The following is a 25,594-nucleotide window of genomic DNA, read 5'->3' on the forward strand; positions in this document are numbered from 1 at the left end:
GAAAACACCAAATGAATTGAACACCCAGCCAAATTTTCATCCATGATTGGTGAATCATAGGTCCAACTCTGAGGATCAAAAGAAAAGCATTCTTAAAGGTGCCAGGGGATATTAGTTTGATCCAAGGAAGAGAGATAATAAAGATGCTGTGAGTTCATCTCTTTATCCTTTTCTCCTTCACCCAAAATGAATGATAGGAGGAGCTGCTCTAAGTGACAAGGTGAAGGGTCCAATCCAGGTCTCTGGCTTCCGGCCTCACTCACTCTCAGTCAGCCTTCTAGGCACTAGCCTATGTAGGTGATCTTGCCTTTGTCCCTCAGGACTTTCCATGTTTCATTTCTTAGTAAACTTCCCTGATCACTGAATCCCAGTTCTGAGTTCCAGTTGTGCACCTAGGACTTCTGGATTAAGCTCTTTGGCTTTGATCTTCCTAGGTTCTTGAGCCAGTTCAACATCCTGGATATAGAGGTGCTGGATCCAAACCCTAATTACCTGTCCCAGTCACCTCTCAGTTTACTGCCGCCAACATTTCTGGATACTCTGATGTTAGCACTAACTTCTATTTTTCTAAACACTATTTCCCCATGTGCTCCCAATCATAATGGTATACTTTCTGAACTTCATTTATAAGGAAAAAGAGAAATGATATGCCAAGGTAAGGTAATTGGAAGTGTAAATAAAATAAGTCTGAGGGACACTAAAGCTTTCTGACCAGGCCTCATTTACCAATTATCAATTACAAGCAATTACCAGGTCTCATCTGGCTCATTCTGATTCTCTTTCGGTTAGAATCATTCTGCCACCTTTCAACCAGAGAGGAAAGCAGCATATAATTCCTAGAACACACCTGCACAGAGGCTGAGATTCAGCTCTCTGAGTTCCCCAGACCTAGTTTATTGTTCTAATCCAGAGCTTCTTACACTGTGGGTCACAACCTCTACAATTTAAGAAGCCCTGATGAACTTGTGAATGGAAAAAATTTAAGAAGCCCTCATCTAGTCTTCAAATTGCATACTTGAGGCTGGCCAATCGAGAAGTTATCTGACTGATGTCAAGTCCGTAGTACTTCACCTACATACTAACTTACCCCATGCCCCTAGCAAGGGGGGAAATACAAAACAGGTACAAATGATCCTGTCCCTTCAAAGGTACCTGTCATTGTGCCACCCCACAATATCCCCTTTCCTCAGGTTGCCAAAGATCAATCCTCTCATTACAATTGCTGTTGTTAAGTTTAAAGGGATCCTATGGGGACCTTGCACCTTTGCTTTGCAACAGGTTACTTTAAAATGTAATAGAATGGAATGAGTACAGGGCTTGGGGTTGATAGATGGTTCCTAGTCCTGACCTTATTTGAATTCTCCCTGGGCCAGAGTCATTTTACCATCTTTCAAGCCCAGAAGAGAATCAGGTTTTCGTTTTGACCTTATCACAACCATGTTTGTGTGACCTATGTCCCAACTTCCTTGCTAATAAAATGGGGATGGCAATACCTGCTTTACTACCCTTATGTTACTGTTGTGAGAATCAAACAAGATACCACTTGTTGTTGTTGCAAGATATCATTTATTATCATTGTCATCATCATAATTATCAAACCTCCTCTCTTCCACTGGGCTCCAGGAATTGTGCAGCAATCAAAACACTATGGAAACCCCACCCAGAGACATTGGGGATATCACTGAGAAAGATCAGTCCAGGAAGCAGCTGACTACCACCCAGGAGGTCAGGCAGTCCTGGGTAGGGTGGAACATATATCAATGTAGAGGCTATGTGGGAACCGGGAGCCAAGGAAGGTGGTACACGTGTGTTGGAGAAGGGTTTTATTCCAGACATTCACAAGTTCCTCAAGGACAGCTAAGTAGCACATGCTTTGGTCGAGAAGAACAAAAACAAGGCAGCTCTGAGCCTTCTGACATGACCACTGGGAACAAATTTGGGATCCTTGGAAATAACTCATCAAATAGCAGTATTTTCTTGTCACATCAATCCAAATTCTACATAAAGGCCATTTACTCCTATAACTTATCCTGAGATGCTTCAGAACTTTATTAGTTTTTATCCTAAACACATGGTCCAAATCATATGAAGGCTGTCCGTTGTGTTGAGAGCAATGCTCTGCACATAGTAGGGGCATAATGCATGTTTGTTGACTGAACTTGGATTGGATTAGACTGGATTGGGTGGTGTTAATTTGCCAAGGGAGACATAGAGGAAACATCACATTTAACATTTGACTTCCATGGGTAAACACTGACCCACACCAAATGTCATACTGTGGTTGAGAGGCATAGGGTCAACATGATTATGCCCTCCCCAGGTGGAGTGGCTGGGAACACATTCTTATAATATAAGCGTGGTAGGACACTGACAACATTCCCCACAAGGGGGTGGAATAATCTCTTAGTTCAGAAAAACAAAAACCTGTTGAGATGCTCTGCCATACAATGTGGACATTTGCTATTACAGAACCTTTGGATACCATTCAAATGAATGACACAGGCCAGGGAGTAGACATGATAACAACTCTGTGCTGTAGACATCAAGAAGAAAGCAAAATGAGGGCACTTCAAGAAGAACTTGTGTTTGCCATTTAGAAAAGTCTAGAGATGGACAAAGCTATACTTCTTGCTAGGCCCTTGTAGTACCTGGGTGATGCCTAAACCCAGGAGGAAGGCAGCCCTGTAGAGGTTTGTTCTAAGGGAAGAATCATGGGAGACCATGAAATAGATGCACAGCCTTTGGCCACCAGAGACAACTCCTTAAGGATATACCTTCCTGGCTCAATATGAGGATGTAGTTGTGGAGGGGAGGAGAAGGAGGAACTCCAAAAGGAGGCCAAGGTGTAGGGAAGGGAAAGAAGTGGGAGCTTTCTTTTCTCAACCAGAGCTTCCAAGATTGGCTCTTTTATATCAGTCCTTTAATAATAGCTGGGCTTGGAGTAGCCTTGAGGCTTCTGAAAGGAGAGAGGTATTATTCATACCATGCAAAAGAGCCCCATTCCTTCCACCCTCAAGATAACATCCTCTTTATATAGACAAATGACCTTTCAGAAGGTACAAGTCACATATGGAGGATGGGGGAAAGTTGGTAGTGGGGAGGACAGCTGGGATGCTTATGTTAGTAGTCACTTAAACTCTTTCAAGGTCCAGCTCCTTTCAAGAATGTCTCCTAGAGCAGTTGTCTCCAAAGTGGGTATGGACCCCCCTGGGGGTATGTGACATGATTACAAAGGAGCTGATGGATAGAGCTTAACTTTAAGGAGCCCTTGGCCAACCAAGGGAAAGATGGGAATATGGATCAAATCCCATCCTCCTTAGGATAGCCAATCATGGAGCTTGTCTCCAAAACAACCACACCTCCCCTTCACTCTTCACAGTACAACATGTCAGTCCCTCAGAACAGTTATAATTTAGCCCTCACCTAGGTATCCATGGTAGTAGCTATACAGGTACCATTGGAAACTCCCCTCCCCCCCAGAATACCCATCATTTAATTTTTTAAAAAAGTATTGTTGTTTTTCTTTGTTAAACTTCTAAGGCTGTAGGATCCAAAAAATTTGGATACCACTGTCCTCAAGGATTCCAGCATAGGGAATGGGGGTTAAGAAATTAAAACCAAGGAGAAATTGTCCAAGCCCTAAAGGAAGAGTCACCAGGAACAGTTTAATGAATCAGCCTTCCAAGCCTTCTTACTAAATGATCTTCTCTAACCCAGAAAATCCAGGAGGGTACTGACAAGGGAGAAACTACCTCTAAAAGAAAGTGCCTTTGTTGGGATTTTACCTTTTGTCTATCTTATCCCCTTCAGCAACTTATCTATCTATCTGCCTTCTAAGGTTGCCTCTTTATACACATTTTAAGCATCCCACTGTGATCCTGGGATTACTCCTGTGCAGACTCTGCATTGATAACCTTGGGCTTTTCCCTCATCATAACCCTTGATCCATCTCTTCTGGTGGTCATCCATTTTTCAATCATTTCTTCCCCATATTATGATTCTCTTCCACCCCTCCCATCCTGTTACCCTATAGCGCTTCCGTAGCCTAGGACCCCAGTCAGGAGTCAGTTACACCACTGAGAAGGAGTTAGGCCTTCCTGTTTCCACACAACAACATCACCTACATGTTCATATACAAACCATCATCCCTCATTGTGGGTAAACTAGGCTTGGGGGCTCTAGGGTCAGGGATGTCTATAGGGATGGGAAATAAGAAAAGGGCAAAGTGCCACCCCTAACTCTGCCCAGTCTTTGAGTTTTCCAGTCACAGTCCATAGTCCTTACAATTTCCTCTACCAGGAGTAAGGCTAGGAGTACAACTAGAACTGCTAGGGGCAGGGAGTTTATGGATATGCCATTGCCTCCCTCCTTCCCCCAACATGAGCTTTGGAAAAATACTTAACATGGTGGCGATATTTGCTGATGATCCCAACAGAAATGTTGACAAGATGAAAACAACCCAACTTGATACTCCCCCACCCTAACCCCATTCCAGTCCCAAGGTCTCATGCAAAAAGGAATGATGAGGTCCCTGGGGCTACCATCATGTGGCTTGCATTAGTTCCCACTGTTGGGCAGGTGAATCCACCTGGCACAGTCCGGTCACCACCTGTGGGGATTGGTTCTCCAAACAGAGGCCACTGACAAAGTGCTGGATGAAAGAACCTTTCATCTTCCATTTCTAGTAAGGGGAAGAAAGAGAGAAAAACAAGTTTTTCTTTTTAAAAATAATCATAGCTAGGCACATAACATGACACATCTTGCTTATATCTATCGCCACACTGTCCTTTCCAGTTTCAGAATCACTTTGTGACCCATATCCAGGGTCCCCCAAAAGTCTGAGTGATGTTTTAAGCTATAAAAGGCTCTAAAATGCATGAATACTCTTGAGACAACCTGCCTAGCATCCATTTAAACAGACCAGATCTCTTCTATAAGAGGCAGTATAGTAGACGATCATTCCAAAGCCAAAAAGACCTCCTATGTTCAAATCCTGCCTCTAACACATACTTACCCTGTGATCACAGGCAAGTTACCCAACTTTTCTGTGCCTTCAGACAATTCCATAAGACTAGTTAGAGACTTGCATCAGTAGAGAGAATTTCCATATTGGAGTTCCCTGCATCAATAAAAATCATAAGTCTGCACTATGACAGCTTGGGCTATGAAAAACATGTACACATTTAAATTTTGGAAAATATGTACAATATAAACATGAATATTTTGGAGGGGGAGGCACTAGGAGCTGGTGGAGGAGATTAGGGAAGAAAGGGAAGGAAATAAGCATTTATATAGTGCCTACTAAGTGCTAGGTGCTATGCTGAGTACCGTTTTTAAAAAAAAAAATTGCCATTTGATCATCACAACAACCCTGGGAGGTAAATGCTGCTATTACCTCCATTTTACAGTTAGGGAAACTGAAGCAGACAGAGGTGAAGTGACTTGTCCAGGGACACACAGCCAGTAAGTGTCCCAGGCAGAATTTGAACTCAGGTTTTCCTGACTCCAGGCCCAGTACTGCACTGGATCACCTAGGAAAGGGGAGTAGTCCCATTTAGATCTCTCTCTTCCTTTCATTTAGCTGAGTAAAGTGAAAGAGCAGCTCTACATCTGAGTACAAGTATTCATGCTATAATTCCTGCTAGTAAAGCAGTCAGGGAAAAAGGGAAGGAAATAGCAATGATCTATATTAATTGTGAAAGTAAGAGCCAAGTGACTGCAATGTAAAGGTTAAGGAGGAAGGGCTGGGTAGATGGGAGTCTACACTGGGATTTCCATGCAATAAACTGTTGGCTGGAACTGAAAGGAAGACAATTTGCACACAATTTGCTACAGACAACCTTGGATCTGGAAGAACAGGGAATGTAAACTTTAGGGAACAATTCTTATTTTAAATTAATATATTTATTTTCAGTTCTAAATTCTCTTCTTCCTCCCTTTTCCACCCATTGAGAAAGCAAGAAATGTAATAGGACACAATTCTTCAGTGGAATTATCCAGGGACATCAAAGAGCCATCAATCGATGGTGAATAGAGTAGAAAAGAAGTTGACAGGAAGCAGCTGGTACCTCTTGATTCCCTAGGATATCCTCTCTTTGTGTCTTTTTCAGCTCCTGACATTCACAACATGATGTAGTTTCCAATTGACTTGTAATAAGCAGCCTTGTATTCAAGTCCCAGTTCTGCCACTAACTAGTTGTAGGACCAGGGAAAGGTCATTTAACCTCTTTGGGCTTCAGTTTCCTCATCTTTAAATGAAAGATTGGAGTAGATATTCCCTACTAGCCTAAACAATCTATAAATCTTCCATATGATCTTGAGTCAAAAAAAATCTTTTTAGAAACCACCACCAATCATTTATAGTATCATACTTTGACCAGCCACCAGAAGATACATAGGTTTCTCTTAGAGTAGGTATTCTACCATTCTACCTCAAGGCCAACTGGCCTTCTTCTAGCTCATCTAACTTCTCCAGCAACTGACCAATTCCAGGAATCTCAGAAGACAAATACTACCTTGAATGTGTGTGGCATTTTTTCAACTTTTTTGATATTTTCACATCTAAATTTTATCTCCTACTACCTTTATGAGATATGTAAGAAGGATCTTAGCCCCTAACTTGAAAAATGAGGAAACTAAGGATCAGGGGAAGGGGAAAACAATTTGTCTAAGGTCACATAACCACCCTAGTACAAGAGCCTGGTTTAGAATCCAGGTATTTTGTGTACTGGGAAGCTAGGTGGTTCAGTGGACAGAACATTGGGCTTGGAATCAGGAAGACTCATCTTTATGAGTTCAAGTCCGACCTCAGATACTTACTAGCTGTGTTATCCTGGGCAAGTCACTTAACTCAGTTTTCTCATATATAAAAAGAGCTAGAGAAGGAAACGACAAACTACTCCATTATCTTTGCCAAGAAAATCCCAAACAGGGTCATAAAGAGTTGGATGACTGAAACAACTCAACAAAAAAGTTTTTTCTGCTTTTTCTACTCTACCATGCTGCCTTCATCTGACTGCTCAAGTATACCAGTTACTTTTGGATTTGTGAAATCTGAAATGACTCGGAAATGTAGAGTTGAAAGATAAGTATGAAGGAGAAGGGTCTGTGGTCTTAGGTGGAAAACCTCTGGAGAACTATTTGGTCCTTCACTCCTAGATTCCTCCATTACTCTGGATGCAATAGAGAGAGAGTTAACATACAGTAAAAAAATTAATGCTTCTTCCATCCACTGAGGGATAGGGATGCCTTTATGTGTTGGACCAGAAGGAAGCAAGGTAGATTAGGATTTAAAAGGAAGGCCCCATAGTAGAAGTAGAAGGAAGATGGGGAAGGGTTTGTACAATGACTGATAAACTGGAGAGCAGCCAGAGGCAAACAAACAAGATGGTGAAAGACCTGAGGATTGGTTGAGGGGAAAGGGGGTTGTTGAGCCTGAAAAAGAGAAGACTTGATAGGGACGTGATAAATGTCTTAAAATATTTAAAGGAAGATAGATGAGAGTTGTTCTGCTTGGGCTCTAGAATGGGAAAAGTGGAAGCAATGGGTGGAAATTACAGAGAGGTGGGTATTGGCTAGATGTAAGGGAAAACTTTTCAATGATTAGAATTATGCTAAAAGTGTAATAGTAGTCTCTGGAGGTAGAGGTTTCTCCCTCATTAGAGGTCTTAGAGTAGAGGCTGGATGACCAGCTCTTGATGATGATGTAGGAAGATCTTGTTCAGTTATAGGTTGAATTAGGTGGCCTCTGAGTTCCTTCCAACTCTGAGATGCTATGTGATCCTGTGAGAGACATTCCCTGTCAGAAGTCCTCAGCCAATTTTGACCCATGGGTCACTCATTTTTGTTGCAGCTGCTTCCAAGAAGACATTGATAAGGCAACTGAGAAACAGAAGGTAGGAGTAGGTAAAGGAACACTGGTCTAGGAGTTAGGAGACAACGGTTCTACACTTAGTGCTATCACCATCAAGTTATATAACTTTGGGCAAACCGTTTCACCTTTGAGCTTCAGGATCCTTGTCTATAAAAAGAGTTGATGATATCCAGCTTAACTTTAAAATATGGGTGCTATGAAGATAATAATACTTAGCATTTATTTAGTGTTTTAAAGCTTGCAAAACACCTTAAATATGTTATCTCATTTGATCCTTACAACAAGTTTGTGAAATAGGTGCTATTGTTATTCCCCTTTTACAAATGAGGAAACTGAGGCTAAGAAAGGTTAAACAACTTGCCTAGGATCACCCAGTAAGTAAGTGGCTGAAGCAAGACATGAACTTACATCTCTCTGACTCCATGTCCAATATCTATCCTCTACAGACAATATCAAGTTGCCTCTAGGTAGTTTTTAAAAGAGAACATCGAAGCATTGAAATTGTGAGTAATCCCTAGCAGAGGTGTGCTGGAGCCAGCTCTAATGGCCCTGGAGAACTGATTGCTAAATTTTCAGTGTGAAATTGGCAAATTTAGAAATTGGCAAACACTACAAATCAAGGTGGGCCATATTATTTTGTGGATTTTTGTCATTCAGTTGTATCAGATTTGTCTCACTCTTCATGACTTCATTTGGGGTTTTCTTGGTAAGGAAACTACAGTAATTTGACATTTCCTTCTCCATCTCATTTCATAGATGAGGAAACTGGGGCAAGCAGAGTTAAGTAACTTGCCTAGTGTCACACAGCCTGTAAGCGTCTGAGGCCAGATTTGAATTCAGGTCTTCCTGACTCTAGGTTTCGTACTCTATCCACTCTGCAACATTATCCAGACTTAAAGCTTTATTAACACAGATTAAAAGTAAAAGTTAGGTATATTTTTGGAGAGAGAGTTGTTAAACATTGACCATTGGTTATAAAGGGAGCTTCAAGATCACCTAGCCCAAATCTCCCATTTTACAGATGAAGAAACTGGGATCTACAGATATTAATTGATCTGCCCAAAGTCACACAAGTCATTGGTACAACCAAGATTAGAAATCAGTCTGCTGATTTCCAGTCAGATTCTCTTTTTATTACAACATGCTACTTACGAAAGCGAGACAGGGAAAGACCTATTCACTAATCAGAGCATTAGCTGATCCTAGGAGAGATTTGGGTGACAATAAGAACTGTAATGTCTGTGAAAGCATTTTTTAAGTGGTTAGGCCAATACAAATGTAAGGTGCTATTATTACCACAGTAGAACAAGTCCCTCCCTTTCTCTTTTTCCTATCTGAAAAATGAGGTAACTGGATTTGATGATGCATAAGACCCCTTCCAGCTCAAACATTCAGTGATATAATTCCCTAATCTTCACCTTGGTCTACTCAAAAGAATTCCCAAACTGAAGTTTTCCCTGATAGTGGCCTTCACACAGCACTCTGCCAATTAGGAAGCCTTATTAATTCTATTTCATGTTGTTAATGATAATAAAAACTTTGTGGTTTGGGCAAGAAATGACAGTCATCCACAGGAGTAAGAAAAAGGCTAACATTTCCATGCTGCCGCATACCTGTCTGCCATCTTTCTGGTTGCAGGCCTCCAGTGTGACTTGGGACCCTGTAGAGAAAGATGTGATGGAGAGACACTTGTCCTGTTGCCGGATAAGAGGATCACTGAATACCCACTCCTACAAGGTAGGAAAGAATCTATTGTTAACATTAGGCCTAAGACTCTTGGGAGAATGTTTACCTTTTATATTGTTTAAATAAACAAAATGGGTTTGCAACATACTCAACACTTATCATATCTATGCTCCTGCTTCTGTGCTTATAAAATCTGACCAGTGGGAGAATGCCATCCAAACATTTTGCTCTCCTCCCTTGAATTTCCAGGAACTACCACCCATGGTGGTTCACTCAATTGACTGCCCTAACAAGGCTGTTCCACAAGCACAGAATGGATTATGTCCATAAATACCTAAAGTAAATGTTTGAAAGGACCAAGTTATCACAGCCTTCAAGAGAACTGTCAGAAATGGAGTCCACAATGGCACCAGGTGATTCCATTAAATCAGTCCATTAAGGGCTCCTGTCTGAGGTCTGCCCTTGAATCCTCACTGATGTGAAGGTGACCCTAAAACAACATATCTTTCTATATGTATCTATCTTTGTATCTAAGTGTCTATCTCTGCAAAGAGTTTTATATGTGTGTGCATATATATATATGTATATATATATGTACACACACATGTGTATACACATAGACAAATACCTTATCTGTTCATCTACCTATTTATACATTCATTTGCTATTGTTTAGTCATTTCAGTCATGTCCAACTCTTTGTGATTCCTTTTTTGAGTTTTCTTGGCAAAGATACTGGAGTGGTCTGCCATGTCCTTCTCCAGCTCATTTTACAGATAAGGAACTAAGACAGACAGGGTTAAATGACTTGCCCAGGGTCACACAGCTAGTAAGAGTCTGAGGCCAGATTTAAACTCGTAAAGAGGTGTCTTCCTGATTCCAAACCTAGTGCTCTATCCACTGTACCACCTAGCTGTCCACGTATAGAATACATTATATATATATATATACACATATTTATTCATATATATGTATATATGTGTGTATGTATATGTACATGTATACACATAGTATTCTATCATGTCTATAATAAGAATTTTGGAGATTTCAAGATGTCTGTTCATCACTTCCTATATTAGAAAGAGTTCATGGAAAAATAGATCATTGTACTCAGTAATAGCAATATTGAAACAATATTCAACTATGAAAGACTTGGCTACTCTGAGCAACGCAATGATCCAAGACAATTCCAAAGGACCATCCACCTCCAGAGAAAGAACTGGTGGACTCTGAATGTACATTGAAAGCATATTTTTTCACTCTCTTTTTTTTGCAACATTTTTGCAAAATATATTTCACATAATATATGTGTATAATTCATATCACATTGCTTGGGGGAGAGATGGGAGGGAAAGAGAAAATCTGCAACTCTGAAAAAATAAATACTAAAACAAAGGAACGAATGAATGAAAAGTTAAAATAATTTAGAGAGTAAGGTGATATACAGAAGAGCTAGGGAGTTGGGCAAAGTAGCAGGATGCTTGGGTTCATTTCGCAATAGTTTCACCAACTCTGAGTTTCTATGGGTCCTATCATATACATATTGTGAAAGGTGCATGCATTTATCCGGTGGCATTCATACAGACCATTTTTTGCCTTCAACGTGAAGCTTACACAGCCTGATTCATATAAGCAGGGTGTTAACTGTCACCCAGAAGATAGCTGCTGGGAAGAAGATAGGAACAGAGCAGGAAGGGGAAGAAAGTCTAAGAGTGAAGTGTGGTGATGGCTTCATTGGGGAAATGGATGTGATGGTTACAGTTGGAGAGACAGGAAGATGATTGGATGAAGAACTAGGGGTGAGAAAAGCCCCACCTTTCCGTAGCAATTCTGCTGTTGGAACATGATTCAGAGCTTTTCTCATACTTTCATCTCACTTTGTCTGAGGGATGAGGCTATCTTAGGTCAGAGCCCAGAAAGGGGGCACCAACTTTCCAAGCAGCTTACCTGAGTCACAAGAGGATTGTTTGAAGTTCCTTTGCAGCTCCCCATGACAACCAGGTTGTTGCCTGCTGTGTCCTGACCCTGGGACTCCAAGCAACTTGTACCTTGCTTAATGATCCCAGGAATTAGCTCCTTCTCTGGGATCCTGAGAGAAAAAGATATTCAACTGTGTCAGTATGAGTGCTGCCCTTGGAATTTCCTCCCTATGGAGTAGAAAAAGCACTGACTATAGAGTCAAGGGACCTGGATTTAAATTCTATCTTATTAGCGATGCAGCTATGGGTATCACTTAACCTCTCAATGCCTCAGTTTCCTTCTCTGTAAAATGCGATAATAACTTACACTACATATCTCACAGGAGCGTCACAAGGAAACTGATCTGCAAACCTTGAAGTACCATATAAATACAACTGATAATCATAATGTATTAAAAATTATTAAATTATCAGCTAATGATTTTTAAAACAAAACTACTAAATTGATTATTATTATTACTGCTTACACTGATAGAACTGTCTTGCTTAAGGCCCCTCTTCTTACATGCTTCCCTTATGGGTTCCATTATGTGAGGGGAGCTGTGACCTCTTACTGGCAGGAATCTTTGACAAAGGTACCCCTCTTGGGGAGTGTAGTGACTATGGCTTTTTCTGATCCCAGACACAACGTTGTGTCATAACCCAACTCCAACAAGAGAAAACGTGCTCCAAATTACTATTCCTAGGGGGGAATCCTATCAGAAAAACACAGAAGCATAAACAAAAAGACCCTCTGTGACCACTCTCCCTAATCAATGACTCCTCGTTCTACCCTTACGTGCAATTTGTCTGTGAACTGTAGAATTATATTGGTCATTTTTTTCTCAAAATACAGCGGCTCTATTCACTCTATAAATACTTTGGTTACTATGGCCCTAGGCATAAGAGAAAACTGAGGCACAGGGAGGAGAAGAACTTGCCTAAGGTCACAGATAGTGAACAGTAAAATGGAGATTTAATCCTGGTCTCCTGATTTCAAATCTGGTGCCCTTTCTCTACCATTACACACCTCCATGGAGCCCTTGTCTACTTACTCCCATCACCTTCATCCACTGGAGACTCCTATCCAAATGGTAGACAAGGTGAAACTATTTGAGAGCATCTAGATTAGAGTTCTGGAGTTGGAGTCCGTAAGACCTGAGTTCAAATCCTGCCGCAGACACAGTAGTCGTGTGGCCCTGGACAAGTCACTTAACCATCGTGTGTCTCATTTTCCTCAATCATAAAATGAGGACAATAATGTCTACCTTACAAGGTTATTGTAAGCATTAAATGAGCTAACATTTGTAATGCTCCTTGTAAACATTAAAACTCTATATGAATACTAGTTATTATTATAAAAACAAGAGTCACTTTTGAACAAATACATCATAAGCTATCCATCCAAAAAAAATGTTGTTACCTTCAGAGCAGTCTCTTGGAGAGACAAGTGCCTCTGCCAACAGACTGTTCAAAATATTTATGAAATTTTTCTTTCGAAAATGCCTTCAGAGCCAGTTTAAGAACCATACAAGAAAAGAGACTTTGTTCCCCTTTCTTTCAGGGGAAGGTTAAAAAGTGAGGGGTTTAGGACACAGACATTGTGTGATAACTGTTGTTAGAAGAGAAAAAGTATGAGTAGAAAGTTCTCCATCCCTAGAATGTAAGCTCCTCCGATTCGATTCCATTCCACGAGCATTAGAGTGTAAACCAGGGTCCTGGTGCTGTGCTAGGAGTTGGGGACAAAGACACAAAAGAAACAGGCCCTGAACTCAAGGAGTTTACCATCTATTGGGGGAAATGGTACAGACACAAATAAGGAAAAATACTTGTTTTTATACAAAATGTACACAAAATAAATACAAAGTCATTTTGGAGGGTGGATGGCGGAGGGTACTAGCAGTTGGGGAGGATCCTGAAGGGCCTCTTGAGGAAGGCAGCATTTAAACCGACCCTTGAAGAGAATTAGAAATTCTTGGAGGTGGAGATGAAAAAGGAGGACATTCTAGGCAGGTGGACAAGGGCAAAAAAGGCGAGAAATGGAATCTTACGGACTTAAGTAGGCCAGAACATTGTGTGAGTGTGAGTGTGTGTGAAATCATTAAGGGCATTATATCCTTAAAACCTAGTACAGTAAGATGTTGGTACTTAATAAATCTTTGTAGAAAGAAGGAATGTGGTGCAGCGCATAGAGCACTGGGCCTGGAGTTCGGAAGACTCATCCTCCTAAATTCAAATCCGGCCTCAGACACTTTCTAACTGTATGACCCTGGGCAAGTCACTTAGCCCTGTTTGCCTCTGTTTCCTCATCTGTAAAATGATCTGAGGAAGGAAATGGAAAACCATTCCAGTATCTTTGCCTTGAAGAGTCAGACATAACTGAAATGACTAAACAACAATAAAAAAGAGGAAATTAGGGGTGAGAGGAAGAGAGTAGGGGAAGGGAAGAAAGGGAAAAGGGGAAAAAGAGGAGTGAACAAGGCATTGAAGACAATTCCCAAGGAGAACTTCTTAAAATATTTTGTCTCTGGGCAACCCCATTCGTCAAAGATAATTGACTATTCAGGTGCCTGCTATGAAGGGCAAATGTTCATTTAGATGTGGAAGCCCTAGCAAATTTTATTACAAATCAATACCACAACTTTTTATTTCTATTTCTTCTTTTCTCCTATTCTTTACTTTTACATCTCAACTCCCCTGTAACCTTTACCCCACTCTCATCTAGTCGCTAGTAATGGAGTTCAAGACTCACAGCCAAGATGCCAGCCATCTGGGGTGATACCTGTGGACACAGGAAGAACCCAAAGAGGAAGGGAAAGAAGGATGCCTCCAAGCCTGACTCCCATGCCCCTTTTCTAGGTTCCCACAAAAGGACCAGTTCAGACACTATTCTAGGTAGCATGGACGATTGAGTGCCCCATCTGGCATCTTTTTACAATAACATCATTAATATCTTATAGTCAAATATTAAATAAGCCTGAGAGATCCACTCACTTGAGCTCTGGATAGACATTCTCAAGGTACCACTGGAAGGATTTGCAGTTCATCTTCTTCCTCTGCTCCTCTCGGTCAGCTATACTGAAAGGAGAATTCAGCTGAATTCAACAAGCACTTATTAGAAGTCAAAGAACTGAACTGATCCAAGAAGCCTGGGGCATGCAGGGAAATGTTACTCTGGGGATTGAGACCCCAATTGCTAGGAGATGCCTAGCAGTTTTTATCCACAGTCAGGTCAAACCACAAGCACAAATAGACCTATTCACTCTTGCCTTATAAAATCTGGCCTCGGACTTGTTACTGGGCAAGTAACAACCTTGTTTGCCTTAGTTTCTTTATCTGTAAAATGAGCTGGAGAAAGAAAGGCAAATCACTTTAGTATCTTTGCCAGGAAAACCTCAAATGGGGTCATGAAGAGGCAGACACAACTGAACAAACAATAAGATCATGGGATTTAGAGCTGGAAAAGATCTTAGAGTTTATCCAATCCAACTTCCTTGTTTGAAAGATGACACAATGAAGCCACTGTCACACAGCTAGTATCAGAGTTCAAACTGGAACCCAGGTCTCTGAAAGTTTTTTTTAATTTGAATAAATTACCAAAATTAGGTTGTCTACTCTCTTTCTTCAAGAAAGTACAAAAGAATTTAACTTTCAGGTTTTCATTTTATTATGATTTCTTGGTATAAGCAAAGAAGTCTCAAAACAGGCCTATTGGGGGAAAAAGTAGAGAAGAGGCCAGAAACTGTGTTACCAATGTGTAGAATGATATTTCTGAGTTCTTATTGTATCCAGAACTTGAAATATAAGTTATTTGTTTGTAAATTCCCCAGAGGGACTGACTCTCTTTTTAAGAAAAATTTTATTTATATTGTTAAATACTTCCCAATTACATGTAAAAAAAATTTCAACAATCATTTTTTAAAAATTCAAGTTCCAAATTCTCTCCATCCATTCTTTCCCTCTTGAAAAGGTAAGCAATTTGATATCGATTATACACGTGAAGTCATACAAAACATATTTCCACATCAGTGATGTTGGCACTGTCTTAACTGGGCCCTCTGATAGCCAAGAGATGTCTTTGTGTGCTACCTCCTTGACTCATCTCCTACCATTCATTCTCAGGCCTGGAGGGCCACTCCACTTTGTCACCCTATTCCTTCAAAACCCAGGTCAAAATTCATCTGGCAGATTAACCCCACACTGCTCTTATCGTCCCTTTCTCTGCTGCATTTCATCATTGAAGTACCCTGTTTGACTTTCTGTAAGTCTGCTTTTCTTTCTTTTTTTTTGTTCAAACATAAACAATTATTTCACATATGCACACAGAGAGATTGTGCTAGGCATTATAAAGAATACAGCTATCTATAAAGAAACCCGTTGTCAAGGTGACAACAGCGAAGAGATATAAACAAATATCAAGTGCTATATGGTCATTGCCATATGAGTGATAGCAATGAATACCAGGAGAGAGATCACTTCGAGTCTGAGTGGTCAAGGAAAGGAGGCATATGGCCTTGAAGGACAGGTAGGGTTTTCATAGTCTAAGGTAAAAAAGGAAGTTACCTTTTCACTGGATAAATCTGCTTTTCTTTGTAGGGAATTTTTAAAAAGTGGAAGCCTTATGGAATCAAAGTTAAATTTTTTTTTTGCATTTCATTTTGAGGAAAAAGGAGACAACCTGATTTTAGTCATTTATTCAAATAAGAAACTTTCAGGTACATCTTTTGTGGGGAGGTGTCAATACAAAAGCAGGTTAATCTTCTATACCTTCTCTACCTGTTTCTGCAGTCCCATATCCTCAGAATTCTGTCAGTTGGCTCAGTATAGCAATGTAGGGGTAAGATCTTCAATCGTCAAGGAAATCTTCAGTTATGCTTCCTAAACCATATTCCTTTAATACTGAACATGCTCATGATGTCTTAAAGAATACAATCCTTCACTGTTGTAGCAGTCAGTTTCATGAGCTGCTTTGGTAGAAAATTCCTGGGGGGCAGAGAGCAAACTCTCCTCTTGTTGGTTGATGAATCTCTGACTTAGCTAGCTGATGGTGGGACCACAGACACACATTTCACTGCCAGGTCAAGACTCAAAGCTTTCCAGTTTGGAAAGTAGGACCAGCCAGAGCTTGTGCTTCACCAGCAAATTTCTTGGATGATTGATGCACAATAATCTCCACACTACTATGAGGGATTAGAGAGGGGTTCTTTTCTCAATGAAAGAAGAAACCAAAAATATGTTTTTTCCTTCACCCTCAACAAGTGGTGACATATATATATTTTCCATCTCTTGGCAGACAGGTGATGGACTAGAAGTATGGAGCAAGTAATAAGTACATTTTTGGATAAAGAAAAAAATGTTCCATCTTGGCCTTGAAAAAGTGGTAGCTGGTGCAGTATTTACTATAGGTTCCTTTGTGAGCATTTGTATCTCTTTTTAAAAAAATTATTGATGTTTTATTGACCTAATTTATTTTATATTATATTCATTTCCACATATACCAAACCACCCCCTATGCCCTGCCACATCTCTCTCTCTCTCTCTCTCTCTCTCTCTCTCTCTCTCTCTCTCTCGCACGCACACACACACACACACACACACACACACACACACACACACACACACACACACACACACACACACACACACCTCTGCCAACAAGACAATAGTATTTGACAGTCTGCATAGACAAAGCCCTGTACCTATAGTCCTTCATCATTCCAAAGAAAGGAGGGAGATCTTCTATTTCTTCTATAAAATCAAAATAGATCATTACAACAATTATTTAGCACTCTGCCATTTTAGTTTTCTTTTCTTTGGTTACTGCTGTCACTATATTCCTACCTTTTTCTCTCCCAGCACTGAATACAATATGTTGCACAGCAATGCCAGCCCAGTAGTTACTATTTTGAACTTTTGGAATCTTCTCTATCTTTCAAATCTCAAATCTACTAAGTGGAGGAATAGATAGAGTACAAGGCCCAAAGTCAGGAAGAGGGGAGTTCAAATCCAGCAGCAGATGCTTAATTGCTGTGTGATCTTGGACAAGTCACTTAACCCCTTTCTGTCTCAGTTTCCTCAACTATAAAATGGGGCTCATAATAGCACCTACCTTCCAGCGTTATTGTGAGGGTCAAATAAGATAATATTTATAAAGTGCTTAGCATAGTGCCTGGCACATAGCTGGCACTTAATAAATGCTTGTTCCCTCTCCTTTTTCCCAGAGCTCTATTTACTGAGTCAAATATCTTCCCTTTGTCAGTTGTAGTTGAGAAGAGTTGCATTTTGGCCATTTAAAATGATTAATTTTTTCCTGGATTGTTATTATTGGAGGTAACTGAAGAGGTAGAGTCAGGCTAGTTGGCTGTTTTTCAGTCATGTCCAATTCTTTGTGATCCCATTTTGGGGAGTTTTCTTAGCAAAGATATTGGAGTTTGCCATTTCCTTCTCCAGTTCATTTGACAGATGAAGAAATGGAGGCAAACAGGGTTAAGTGACTTGCCCAGGGTCACATAGCTAGTAAGTGTCTGAGGCCAGATTTGAACTCAGGAGGATGAATATTCCTGATTCCAGGCATGGCACTCTGTTCACTGTGTAACCTAAGTGCCCTTTTACAGTAAGGGCATTAACCTCCCCCAACCTCTTCCACAGAGGTCCCTTGCAGAACAATGAGTGGGCACACCACCAGGGTTTACCTGCCGAAGGATTTCCCGATGGCAGACGGCCGGGCTTCATAGTAATACTGCTTGTACTCATCCATCCAAACTTCTGCAGTGCGCTTGGTATTTCTGAAAAAAACAAAGATGATTATGAGGGAAAGACAGAAGCAAGGCCCTAGGGGTACAGAAGTCTGTTTGAAGGTCAGCGTTCTAAGACTTTCAAGAGTGAGGGGGACATATAGGCCTGTTGCTCTGTCATATCTTGGGAGTTGTCATATTATGGGCTGGGGGTGGCGGGGGAAATAACATTCTTAAAAAACCATGTTTCGATCATTTGGCACTTTTGTTGAAATACTATTAGATATCTAGGTAGATTGATTTAATTTATGTAGTATTTTGGATAAATTAATATTTTCTTTATAGAGCTGTCTTTCACACATGTTACTAACACTACTGACTCACAGTCATTAATGGCATAAGCATAGAATTGTTTTGAGTGAGGGCAAGTTTGTACTGATGTGACCAAACTGCCATGCTCATTTCTATTGTGACCAAGGCTTGGGTCAGAACAAACAGATTGGCCCAGGTATGGATTGAATCCTTGAGCAGAGTGTCCTTAAGCATCAGACTTTAAGGATTTTTAATTTGGAGTCAATAGACAACCTCCCACAGATACAAACGGAAGTCTAGAGATAGAATTCAGCACATCCCAGAACTTGGATGGGAAAAATACATTTTTATTTCAATATAATTGGTTTTCTTTGTAATTTTATGTATTTTGTTTTATGCATTTAAAAACATTACTCTAGGAAGGGATCCATCAACTTCACCAGACCACCAAAGGGGCCCTTGATTCCAATAAAAATTAAGAACCCTGTTCTAGACAAAGGAGTTATCTATAAATGACTAGTTGCTTCTGAATTGCTCTGTGGGAAAAGATCTGAGGAAACAGAAGAAATAAGGATCAAATATATCAGAGGGCCAGTTTGGTAGTTATGCAGGAGTGACAGATCTAATGAGACTGCATGTGGAGAAGGTAGAGGAATCTCACTGTTGTTAAAGGAAAGAGAAGAAGGTACTGTAGGGTGTGCAGGCAGACAACAATGCAGGTGACACCCCATGCTGTATGAATAGTGGACTGTTTATTCCTCGTAGCACCAGAGCAGAGGAAAACAGCTGAATTGAATAGCAACTGTTTCCACAGGGCACTCAAGGGCTTAGGGTCTGGTGTATGTTGGATTGAACCAGTCTGTACTTGCTGGAATACAGGGGACAGGACAACAGAAAGAATGTTTGGGGTTGGGAGGTATTTAGACCTGTTTTTTTTTTTTTCTATCTCATGTCTCCAGAGGTGAGTTAACAAGTTCTCTGTTGGTGTAGGGTCACATGGCTCATATTGCCCCAGATATCATGCCAGAATTGGAAAAGTAAGTGATGGAAGTTCTGGGCAGGACCAGATTAGGTCTCTCTGAATTGCACCAACTGAGCTTAACTTCTAATTTCCCATCCGTAGAGAAGGGTGGTCCATGGCAGGTATAGGTAACGTCTACCATCCTCCTTGCCCCATCCCTATCTGCCTGCTGGCTGGAATGGAATGGTAGCTCTGAATCCAATTCCTGCTTTAAGAGCTAGGTATTACAAAAACTTATTTTTGGAAGTTGATCAGGCAATCATTTGTGTCTACCAAGTCTTCTAAGCAAAATGAGAAAAGAGAAATCAGAGGAAACACTGCTAGGTTCCCTCTCCATCCATTGCCCATCCCCTAGACCCTCTAGGCCCTTCCCAGGGTACCTACTTTATGTATGTGAGGGCATTGCCCTCTGGGAAGTCATATGGGTGTCGTTTCCTGAAGACATGGCCCACTCGGCTGCAGGGGACGATCTCTAAGCTACCACCACACATCCATACCCGAAAGGAGAGCTCTGCAAGAGACCTCAGTGGTTAGTAGGAGTGGTCAGAGGGTGGTACCTAGGACTCAGGGAGTGTCCCTTCAGGCGTTATTCCTCATGAGAAAAAAAGGTAAGTGTACATGTTTTCTATTCCCTCCCGACTCCAATGGTGTACATGCACATACTGTAAATGAAACCTTCTCTATCTGTTAAGTCCCCCTTTAGAATGTAAGCTTTTTGAGAGTAAAAATGCTCTATTTTTCTGCTTTACCCCATTGCTTAGCACCACGGTTAGCACTTAATCTTTTTCACTCATTCATGTTGGATATACACCTTGTGCACATGTTCACATCACCCAGATACATACAGACACATATGAAATACACACACAGGCAGGATGAATACCCAAATCTGGATCCTCAGCAGTAACAAGATAAATGATGAGGAAAAGGAGGAGCTGTTAGTAAAAGGGGAATATTTAACCACATGGGATAACTTTGCCTCTGCATCATTTCCAGTCTCTGTCCAGGAGGCATATTCTAGACATGAGCTAAGGAGAAACATAGTCACTCCAGTTGGTCAGTTCCTGAGACGTACAAAGTCTGATTGACTGGGGAAACTCTCCCAAGCCACAGTTTTCTTACTCATCCAGCTGGCATCTCCTTGGTTGGCTCTAGACTTCCCACTCCTCTGAGGTGTTTTCCTGTCCATTGGCTGCTACTTTCATCAAAGGTCTGTATCACATCTCCTCCCATTCTTGAAATGGTCTCCTTTGGGGGTTTTCTAGCACCTCTCACCCTTAAAAACCCTCTACTTCTCCTCACACTTATTTCTTAACCCTTTGCTGTCTGACTGTCCCTTCTCAGTCTCCTTTGCCACACTACAATCTACATCACACCCCTTAACTGTGAGTGTGCCCCAAGGTTTTGTCTTGAGGCTTCCCTTAAAATCCTCACTTTGTGACCTCATCTATTCACATGGGCTTTGTTGTTTTTCCTGTCCAGTCATTTCAGTTGTGTCTGGCTCTGTGACCCCATTTGGGGTTTTCTTGGCAAAGAAAAGTGGCTTGCCATTTGCCAGTGACTTGGAATGGTTTGCCATTTTCTTCTTCAGCTCATTTTACAGATGAGGAAACTGAGACAAACAGGATCAAGTGACTTGTCCAGGGTCACACAGCTAGTAAGTGTCTGAGGCCAGATTTGAAATCAGGAAGATGAGTCTTCTTAACTCTAGGCCCAGCACTTTATTTATTATGCCATCTAGCTGCCCCTATAAATGCTCTGTCTCATTATTAAAATGAAACTATTAATTATTATCAAAATTAAAATCAATCTCTCTGCAGAACTTTGGGATTGATTGTGAAACATGAGAGACACTGGCACAGTACCATTCAGTATGCTTGTCTGTATCAAAGAAGATTCTGTGCTCTATGAGCAAAGCAGAATTGCAATAGCTCAAAAGAAATGCGAGATGCACAAATTTAGAGACATCTTCAATCTAAATGTTCTTATGGACTATTTGTGCCTGGTCTATGGTAGAGCCTTTCGAGCTTGTATTGGTCTGATCAGCCACAGTCAGACCCGTTGTGCCTTGACCTCAACAGAATGATGCCTTTTTGGTCTTCCTCTAGCATAAAGAACAACCAACCAAACCAAAATGTAAACTCCTCAGGGAGAGAGCCAGTCTCACTTCTGTATTTGCATTCTCATCTGTTAGCATAGTGTCTGACCCAGAAGAAGTACTTAATAACTGGCTTTTTTATTCATTCATTGCAAACCTTAAAATGTTATATAAATGTCAGCTATTCTAATTGTCATTATCATCCCTATATCTGAGCTCAGGGTGACAGAAGCCATTTTCAGACTCACCAAAATTCTCCCCACCCCAGATGTCCATCTGAGTGTCATATTTTCCCAGGTGGTTAAACCAGGCCTTGTCAATCACAAAGATCCCTCCAGCTATGACGGGTGTTCTGGGAGTGAAAAGGGAAAAGAATTCACAAATAAGGTTCAAGAGGATGCCTACAAAACAGGAACACTCTCACCCTACTCACTCTCCCCCACAATGATCTTTTCTACTGTATCACCCACATGCTGGCCATCATGGTTTCCTAAGGAGAAGGAGGGTAACTCATGCACATAGCAGCTCTTTTGTCTCCACACTGCCAAAAATTCATGTTTCCTATTTATTGCTTATTCCCAATATCTCAACCTAACTGGGGCCTAGATCATTTGAGAATATTTGAACCATGCCTTAAAGAAGGTAAGAATCTCAGCCTTAAAATTCCTGGACTGATGTGTCCTCATCTTCATCCTGTCTGTTTTTCCACGCTGCTGTCACTGCTATTGCTACCCCTTCCAAACCAACTCTCCAAAGACCATGCCCTGAAGGAGTTAAGATATTCACCCCTAAACTTCCTGGGACCATGTCTCTATCTTCACCCTCGCCATTTTCTGCCCTGTCTGCCCCAGACCTACTCCTCATTTCCTACTTTCCACCTCTTGTTTAGAGAACTTTAATCCAATTATTACTACCATTGCCTCTAGAAAAGGTACTGTGGACCTACTGCTACACTCAAAATCCTGGCGACTTTAGACCAAAACACCTATCCCTGGCCACCACTCTACTGCCTTGTATTTAGTGTTTCCCTTTATAATATCCTTGAGGGAAAGGACTAAATCTCTAATGCCAGTGCTTAGCATAGTGCTTGGCCTATAGTAAGTTAGTATTTATTAAGCTTAGTTAGATAAATACTTTCTTATTCATTCATTTACTCCTCCTCTCCTCCCCTTCCTTTCTCACACTCCCTCTGACCTTTCCCTCCTTCCCTCCTTCCTTCCTTCCCTCTTCCCTTCCTCCCTCCCTCTTTCTTCCTTCCTTCCTTCCTTCCTTCCTTCCTTCCTTCCTTCCTTCCTTCCTTCCTTTTCTTCTGGAAAAATCTGTTACTGACACAGTGACTTGAGAGGGAGGGCACTCCATCACACTTGAGATCTGTAGCCCAAGAACAACAGAGAAGCCAACCTACCGAATTGGCTGGGTGGGGTCTGTCCGGGACATCTTCTGTTCTATGGGTATTTGTTCCCATTTGAAATGAAGACTCCAGTCAAATCCTGAGGGGCGGACAAGTAGTTAGGGAGGAAGAACACACCAAACCAGATCCCAGGCTCTACACCCCTGGGCTCTATTCACCTCAATTTCTCTCCTGCATCAGGAACACTAACTAACCATAGAACTATTGAGGTCAGCAAAGAAGCTCAGGAGAGTGAGGGCAGGACACTGAGGAAATAGATAAGATTTATAAGACATGGTCCTTTCCTTCATGGAGTTTACAGTCTATAAGAATGCACTTTGTAAAGTTAAAAGTGCCATAAAGGTCATCATCACTTTTATAATAATTATTAGCAATATGAAGGATAAAAATAACAACTTTTCCTCTTCCCCAGCTTCTTGACCACTAATTTCCTCAGGATATAGAATCTATGGCTTTTATCTTAGGCAATCCTTCTCAAACTCAATGCTAGCCAAGTCTTCAAAAATACCACAGTTTCCCTTCATTTGGTCCCTATAATGGGTATCATTAGAACATGGATGAAGGAGTGACCTAGGGAATCATTGGAAGGCCATGAAATCGAGACTTCTAATTTCCAGGACTGAGAGTTCCTCCCAGGAAAGCTGTACTCACCTCCTCGAAGGTCAGCAGATGCTGCTAGGTATGCAAAGTTATCCAGGCTGATGACATCAATGATTGGGCTGACCACCCGTGTGTAGTCCTGGAGAAAAACAGAAATGGACTAAGGCAGTAAGGAAAAGGGAAGGCTGCTGGGGAAATAGAGACTGGACACCAGTGAAAGAGGATGGCTGCTGGACAGAGGTTGTACACCAAGGAAAGAAGATGGCAAGGGGGAAACTGCAGGACCCATGTGCCACAGAAAGGCTTAGGCTGCTTATCAGGGAAAGATAAATCCTGACAGGAGTGGGAGTATGACATACCAAGCAAAAACTCTTCAGCACATAATACATGGACCTTGGAAAGCTCATGCAAATCACCCTGGGTTCCCTCTCTTTTTTGGTATGGCCATTCCCAATCCTACTGGAAAACATGACTTTTTCTGATTCCTTAACTTCTCATTCTCTCATATCTCTCCCTAACTAGCCCACTCCTTACCATCCCCGCCCCCAACCCCACCCCCCCACCCCATGCAAATACTGTTTGTCTTTCAGGACCAAAGGTGTATAACTAGGAACACTGTCAGTTTCAGTCAGGCCAGGACAACCCTGGGAAGAGGCAGGGGGGCCCAACAGTGGAAGTAGGTGCCCATGAAAGGGGAAGGAACTCATGAGCTCCCTCTCCCCACCCTAAGTGTTGCTCTCCCCCCCACTCTGAGACAAATCTTTAGTTACAGTTCTGTTCAAGACCAACATCAAGTTCCATCTCCTCCATAAAACCTTCCCTGATCAGACCTCTGCCTCCTCTGATCTCCCATAGCCATGGTAGCTTTTAGGGAAGGGGGAAGGGAACAAGTATTTATTAAGCTCCTACTGTATGCTAGGCACTGTGCTAAGTACTTGACAAAAATTATCTCATTTGATCCTCACCACAACCCTGGGAGGTAGGTGTTATTATTATCACCCCTGTTTTACAGATAAGGAAACTTAGGGAAATAGAGACTAAGTGATTTTCCCAGGGTCACAGAATCCTGGTCGTAAGTGTCAGAGGCTAGATTTGAACTTGTGCCTTCCTGACCCTCAAACTTTGTGTACTCTGGTACTTTCTAGCTGCTTTTACAACTCATAGGGCAAATAATCGTGTATTGTTTTGGGTCATCTCTCCATCATGCAGATACACTCACCTCCTTCACTCTCTGGAGCATGGGCTGAAGCCACTCACTGTTAACCTCACAGTGACTATCTAGGAAGGTAAGGATATCTGCTACTGCTACCTCTGCCCCTCGAACACGGGAACGGATCAACCCTGCAATTGAGGAAAGGAGGGATAGTGAGAATGAGAGCAACTGCTAACCTTAGAACTTCTCAAGTTCTTTAGAAAGAAGACTTCCAAACCCAAAGATTTAGATGTGTTCCAGCCAGACTAACAGGCCCATTTTCAGAAGGAAACACTAAGGCACAAAATCAGGATATGAGTTGACAAAGGTTATACTATAAATTGGTGGCAGAAGCAAGAGTAGAACACAGAACATCTACTCAATACCTTCCTACACTAACTCTGAGGTCACCGCTTCTGGGTCAGAGGTTTTATAACTTATTATATGCTTGAGTATCAAAGATGGTCACTGAAATTATGACCAAGATAAGAAGGAACTGGATGCTAGAAGTGGCAACATATTCCTAGAAACTGGCTAGAGTTTGGCTCACTTCAATTTCACCATGTCCCTACAGGTTTATTGATGGTAAGGTAGGATGCTGCCCACCCACTGACCCACACAGCCCAAAGGACACTGTCTACTTTAGGACTTTTGTTTTGTTCAACCCTTGGCATCTCCTAAATCAAAGGAGACTGGAGCCCCAAATGTTT

General features: G+C 41.4%; 1 protein-coding gene across 1 annotated transcript in view; it reads right to left on the reverse strand.

The window, feature by feature from the left end:
• Positions 1 to 1,546: 1,546 nt before the first annotated feature.
• GALNT16 (polypeptide N-acetylgalactosaminyltransferase 16) overlaps positions 1,547 to 25,594 on the reverse strand; it is a 110,448-nt gene continuing 86,400 nt past the window's right edge. The window contains exons 6-15 of the mRNA XM_072629505.1: positions 24,912 to 25,033; positions 23,744 to 23,831; positions 23,087 to 23,171; positions 21,930 to 22,033; positions 19,968 to 20,094; positions 18,209 to 18,301; positions 14,511 to 14,594; positions 11,506 to 11,647; positions 9,487 to 9,603; positions 1,547 to 4,681 (exon numbers count right to left, since the gene is read on the reverse strand). Coding sequence (XP_072485606.1) covers positions 4,544 to 4,681; positions 9,487 to 9,603; positions 11,506 to 11,647; positions 14,511 to 14,594; positions 18,209 to 18,301; positions 19,968 to 20,094; positions 21,930 to 22,033; positions 23,087 to 23,171; positions 23,744 to 23,831; positions 24,912 to 25,033 — 1,100 coding nt within the window. The 3' untranslated portion in view covers positions 1,547 to 4,543. The remainder of the gene's footprint in view (positions 4,682 to 9,486; positions 9,604 to 11,505; positions 11,648 to 14,510; positions 14,595 to 18,208; positions 18,302 to 19,967; positions 20,095 to 21,929; positions 22,034 to 23,086; positions 23,172 to 23,743; positions 23,832 to 24,911; positions 25,034 to 25,594) is intronic.

The sequence above is a fragment of the Notamacropus eugenii genome, chromosome 1, assembly GCF_028372415.1.
Source record: "Notamacropus eugenii isolate mMacEug1 chromosome 1, mMacEug1.pri_v2, whole genome shotgun sequence".
In the NCBI taxonomy this organism is placed as follows: Eukaryota; Metazoa; Chordata; class Mammalia; order Diprotodontia; family Macropodidae; genus Notamacropus; species Notamacropus eugenii.